General features: G+C 36.8%; 1 protein-coding gene across 3 annotated transcripts in view; it reads right to left on the bottom strand.

Annotated features, from left to right (window-relative positions):
* Positions 1-196: 196 nt before the first annotated feature.
* Positions 197-5,537, bottom strand: part of LOC115241168 (RNA-binding protein Musashi homolog Rbp6) — a 45,548-nt gene continuing 40,207 nt past the window's right edge. For all 3 annotated transcript variants that reach the window (XM_029816788.1, XM_029816787.1, XM_029816789.1), the window contains 3 exons: positions 2,348-2,625; positions 1,090-1,154; positions 197-644 (listed from right to left, as the gene is read on the bottom strand). In XM_029816788.1, the coding sequence (XP_029672648.1) occupies positions 1,113-1,154; positions 2,348-2,625 (320 nt within the window). In that variant the 3' untranslated portion in view covers positions 197-644; positions 1,090-1,112. The remainder of the gene's footprint in view (positions 645-1,089; positions 1,155-2,347; positions 2,626-5,537) is intronic.

The raw sequence follows: 5,537 nt of genomic DNA, 5'->3' as shown, positions 1-5,537 counted from the left end.
TATAATAGACCTTACAATAAATTATGTGTATATATAAATATATATACATATATATATATATAATATTATATTATTATTTCTTTTATTAATGTGTCGGAGAACGGGCTGGCGTCAATACGCAGTTTCGGCCATAGTTACCTTATATTGCAGCGCGCGTTGTTTCTTCTTCCTGTTTCCGTCTGACGGTCGATCTTCCTGTCGCTTTTCTCATCTTTTTTTTTCTATGATCTTCTCTGGACGTTTTCCCCATTGCTTCAGCTTTCTTCTCTTGCTTTAGCAGTACTTCAGTAATTTTCTCCCTTCTATCTACAGTTGCATCCAACTGAACTAAATTATATAACTGAACTAATGCTCTAAATTCTTTTTTAATGCGTTGTTATATATATTCGCGTAATATTTTGTCCGGTTGTTTATACACAATCTGGACTTTGAAGTTGCATCGATTAAATCCTACTTGAACGTTCCCTTCTGTTCAACATTATGCATATTTGAATGTATTGCAACCATCGATCATCATTTGCAGTAGACGTGTGTATATGTTTTCTTTTTCGTCCAGAGATCATTTATTATGTTTAGCTGCCTCAAGTCGTCCATGTTGCTTATTATATCAGGCGACCGTGCTGCGTTCTGCCGTCTCGTCCATTCTGGTGGAAAAGATATTAAGAATTCAACAAATTAGATGTTTATCTTGCAAACACGGTCATTTTAATTGATTCAGAATTCATTTACATAGCTAAAATAAAAATAAAAATGTGTGTATGTGAACGCAAAATCTTCTTTTCAAAACATATTCGGTTTAGATTAGGTAATTATATTTTGAATACGTAAAAGTGAGATTATTCGTTCCTTTTCTTAAATAGAGAAAAATAACATTTGTTTTATTTTATTGCTGTTGTTAATATTCTATTATCATCACGTGGAAAAAGTCGTTTCTCATAAATCTTCGTAGATAATGTTATATCAAAAACTATGAAATTGAACAAAGAAACTTAACTATTTCATATATTGGATTTGGCGAATATCTAATAATTTTACTTCCAAGTAAAATCTATATTCTACTCGACAAAATATTGTTGATGGCACGCATACCTGTTATTAGGTCTTAACAAGGCTCAATGGTAGCCATTAGTGAACGCCGCTGGTATTAAAGGGCCCTGAAACAGTACAAGATATCGGTCTCATCAACCTTTCCATAAAAATAATGATTATTATACAAGGGCGAGCGTAAAGATAAACCCTTATATTTGCCTGCATATCCAAAATTGCAGCGTGCAATTGCGGTACTTGGCCTTTAAGGTTGTAGTCTCTTTTTTGTGCTACATTCTTTTTTGCTCGAAAATATTGCACATAATATAAAGATAATAATAAATGACGAAATATATGCGCGAAGGATATGATGTTATACGGAAAGTTTTGGGTAATATTTAAGTTAAACATATTAAAATTGCAAAGAGAATAATAGATTAGAGAAATTTATAAATTTAAAAAGAGATATTAGGTATATTTTTGATACAAGTCAGAATAATAATTATATTAAATCATACTATACCTGATTAGAGACCTATACAGACCAGAGACATATTTATAAAATGTAGAATCAAAATATATAGGATGTATAAAGCGTAATAATATATGTACATGGAAGCAATTTTGTTATAAAATTGAGAGAGATAAACCGATCGCATTAAACATAATTTACTTTTTGCAAGAGGGTATTATATATTCATATTTGCTTATCAGATCCATGAGATGCATAAAACTGGTGAGATTGCAATATGGAACGAAACGATAAAGAGCTTAGTCGATAGCCAAACAATTCTTTCATTTCGCAATACTTTGTCAGCGTAAAATACACTACTCAAATTCTTGCATGCGAATCTTTAATATAAAAATGCGATTATTTTTAAATATCATCGATTTTACTTGGATAATTTGTTTTATCAATCATAAAAAAATTTATTCATCATAAAACACTATGCAAAAGCTTTCTCCGATTAGTTATCTTTTCATAATTCTTTCCTTAGTCTAAATTGACCGCTACTTTCTCTGATCCCTTCCAATTTATCTTCCTCTCTGTCTCAGCTATGAAATTCTATTTAATAGCACAAAATTACATTCACGAAACGAAAGGCAATCAGCTTGTTTTTTACAGAATATAAAAGAATTTGCAGCTTACGACGTTAACAATGGGCTAGATGTAAACTGATAGGTAAATCTCGTACGATGCTGGTCATACAAGATACGAAGCGTCAAATATATTGACGACCGCGTTCTTCATCCTTTCGTTCCATTTTTCTCGGAAAGGGCTCGATTCGGTGAACAAAGGGGGAGCATTAAGTGGACTTACGGGACTGTAGTTGAGCGGGGCACGGGATACGGCGATCGCGGGGAACGCGGTCGTGGGGGGCTGCGGGCTAGCTGCGGCCTGGACGTAGCTTGCGACTGCGGAATCCGCGGCTGCGGCTGCTGCTGCGGCGGCGGCGCTCGAGCTGTACATGTCAATCGGGCCCGGCGAATTGGCCGCCGGGAAAGACCGCCCCTGCGGCCCACCGTGTCCGCCGGCCGCGTGCGGCGACGCCGGCGGGAATCCGGCCTGCGCTGCGGCCGCCTGGTAGTTGTTCATCACTGCAATGAACCCGCGTCAATGTTCACCCTCTTAACCCGATCGGAATGGAGAGGCCGTCGTCATGACGAGGACGAGCCTCGGCGAGGCTCGACCTTGTCTTTCGCGGAGTATGCAGGTAGTACTCGTAGATTTGCTTTCGAATGAAGTTTCATTAAGAAGTACCAAGAAACAATTTGTGATGAAATTCTCAATTACTGTGGCAAAATTTTGATAATATAACTACTATAATTGATTCAACTAATGATAATGACGTCATTTTATATCACGATCAATATTATACTAAATGTCTGATGATAAATGAAAAAGCTGATCACTAGGATTTGCATATATTTTTTCGCTACAATTCTTATCACAAAGCGAATGCGCGTCGGAGCTTCGATTACATCATAATATATAGTTGAGGATTTAAAAAGATTTAAGAGACTTTTTTATATAAGCGTTATATAAATGATATTAAGTGAAAGATTTAAGAGACTTTTTTTATATAAGCATTATCAATGATATTAAATCGCGTTTAACTTTTGTAATTTTTTGTAGCGTATGATATTTCACGACAATTATTAAATCTGAGTGACAACTATTGGAGGTGAATATTCTGATTAATTCATTCTACCCGTGATAGCGATATGAGCGTTTTGCATGCCTTATCCCTTTTAGGAATCTCCCATGCAAGTACCTTGAGGCACGTTGTTCCGTTGGCGTTCCCCGAGTTTTTAGCTTTTTCGCCTCTTTCCGCTTACTCATATCAAACTCATTGCAGTTGTATAACGGTATGCTTTAGCTAAATCTCATTAGAGATAAGATTCTTTAACTCATATACTATATGTAGTGTGACTGTTGTAACGAGCTCACGCACATTCGTGCATAAATGAACGACGAATATCTCTGGTCTACACTTTACTTCGAGAACTGTGTATATGTTTCACGTGTTTAAAGATCGTAATTGTGATTACATCACGATACATACACATTGAATACAAGGAAAAGGATAGAGTCCATTTAACGAATTTTCTCGCAATGCATTTCATTGAAATAAAAAAAAAGGAAGGAATAAAAGAAGACACTCACATGAAGCGCATTGCAAGGCAGCCTTTACATACGACCATAGAGATAATAAAAAAAGCACCTTGCACATATATGTATATATTTATATGTATATGTGTGTATGTATGACATTATATAACACGTCACTGGGACAAGCAACGCAATCGCACGAGGCAGTGATGGCGATCGATTTGAGAAGTTTACGAGATACAACAGACTTTCGACTACCATTACCGCTCTAGCATTTAATCCATACGTGGATCTTACGAGATTCGCTAATTTTCCTTCGTGCTGTTAAGAAGTTAAAGCGGAATAAAGATTGACAAGATTGATTCGATCGAGAAAGCCAAGCGACAAAAACTAAACTTACCCAATTTCGCATTCACAGCTCTCGAAGTATAAGATCCCGCGTGAGAATATATAAGCAAGGGAAAATATGGTGATGCGGTCAATCGCGAAATTTGATGCAATAGAAAATAAGTCATATATAAGATATATGATAAAATCAAGAGTTAAAACGTATAATAAAATAATCAATATATATAATATAATAAATTCAAGAGTTTGTGCCAATATTTCCAGAAAGAACATTGTTTTTTTCTCTCTCTCTCTGTCTATCTCTCTTTTGATATTGACACTGAATAAATTTACCGAGAAAACTAAGGTTATAAATTTAATTAATAAATTATTTTACTCTTTATGCTGATTACAATGCAAACAAGAAATTTGATAATCGGTTTTCCATCTGTCGTGAAGGATTTTGTAAGATAATCTTATCTTTTCTCTTGCATCAAATTCAATTATTAAAAGAAGAACAATAATTGCTAAAAATAATTTTAAACTCAAAATCCAGACTTTTTTTGTTTTCAAATAAATAAACATCGAATAATGCGTTCTAACAAATCTAAATATTTTGATACTTTGAATCTTTTATCATGCTTTTCTTTCGCGTTGTGGCAAACAATTACATGTTACGCTGCTTTCCGCAAACAATGTTAAAGAAAATGTATGTGTTAGCCTTACAAATATTTACCGCGACACTACTGCCAACATGTGATATTTAATATACACACAATAATATGGATTAAATACTAATGCAATTGCTGTTTATAAAAAAAAATTATTCTCAAACATCTCTTTCTAAATCCTGCCAATGCAACTGTCCTGTTCCGTACATTTCCAAATAAAAGTAACAGGGAGCAAAATCTCTCTCTCTCTCATAGTAAAACTATTTTGTATTACGCTCAAAGCTGTATCGCACGCGGGACAGTATCTCTGCGCGTCGTTCGCATTCCGGAACTTTAGCACTCGTAAAAACTCTGACAGATAGCCAATAAGAAGCGGCGGAGATTAATGCATCTGACTTGAACGATCCCGTATATCGCGTTCGCACGAAAGCTCGCGTAAATGTCATATGGTACGTACTTTTGGATTAACGGCGGCCACGAAAGCAGAGATAGGAGATAAAAGACGACCAGAACAAGAAGGAAGAAGAAGAAGAAAGAGGAAGAAGTGGAGCGTAGGGGATGGGATCGTAAGCGGGCGGTACGCGAAGAATTTGAAACTCTCTCGACGTCGGGGTGAGGAAGAGAGGGTCCGATGGCGACGGGGCTACGGGAAACCGAAAGCGCCCCGGCGTACAATCTAAAAACCCATTCAGCTTTTAAACTCTTGACAATGGCGGCAGGTTACAAAGTTTTGTGCCGGTGCCATGGTATAGAGAGGGCGGCGGCGCGTGGGAGGACGCGGTGAAGGGACGAGCGCGATTCAAAAGTTTGATTTATTTGAGAGGAGATTGCGGACGGCACGACGACGCGACGGCGGGCAGATCGGGGGCAGATTCTAGAGATGGGGAAAATGAGGGGGG

This window comes from Formica exsecta, unplaced genomic scaffold (genome assembly GCF_003651465.1).
Source record: "Formica exsecta isolate Colony F162 unplaced genomic scaffold, ASM365146v1 scaffold47, whole genome shotgun sequence".
Taxonomy (NCBI): Eukaryota; Metazoa; Arthropoda; class Insecta; order Hymenoptera; family Formicidae; genus Formica; species Formica exsecta.
This window is presented reverse-complemented; position numbering and strand designations above follow the sequence as displayed.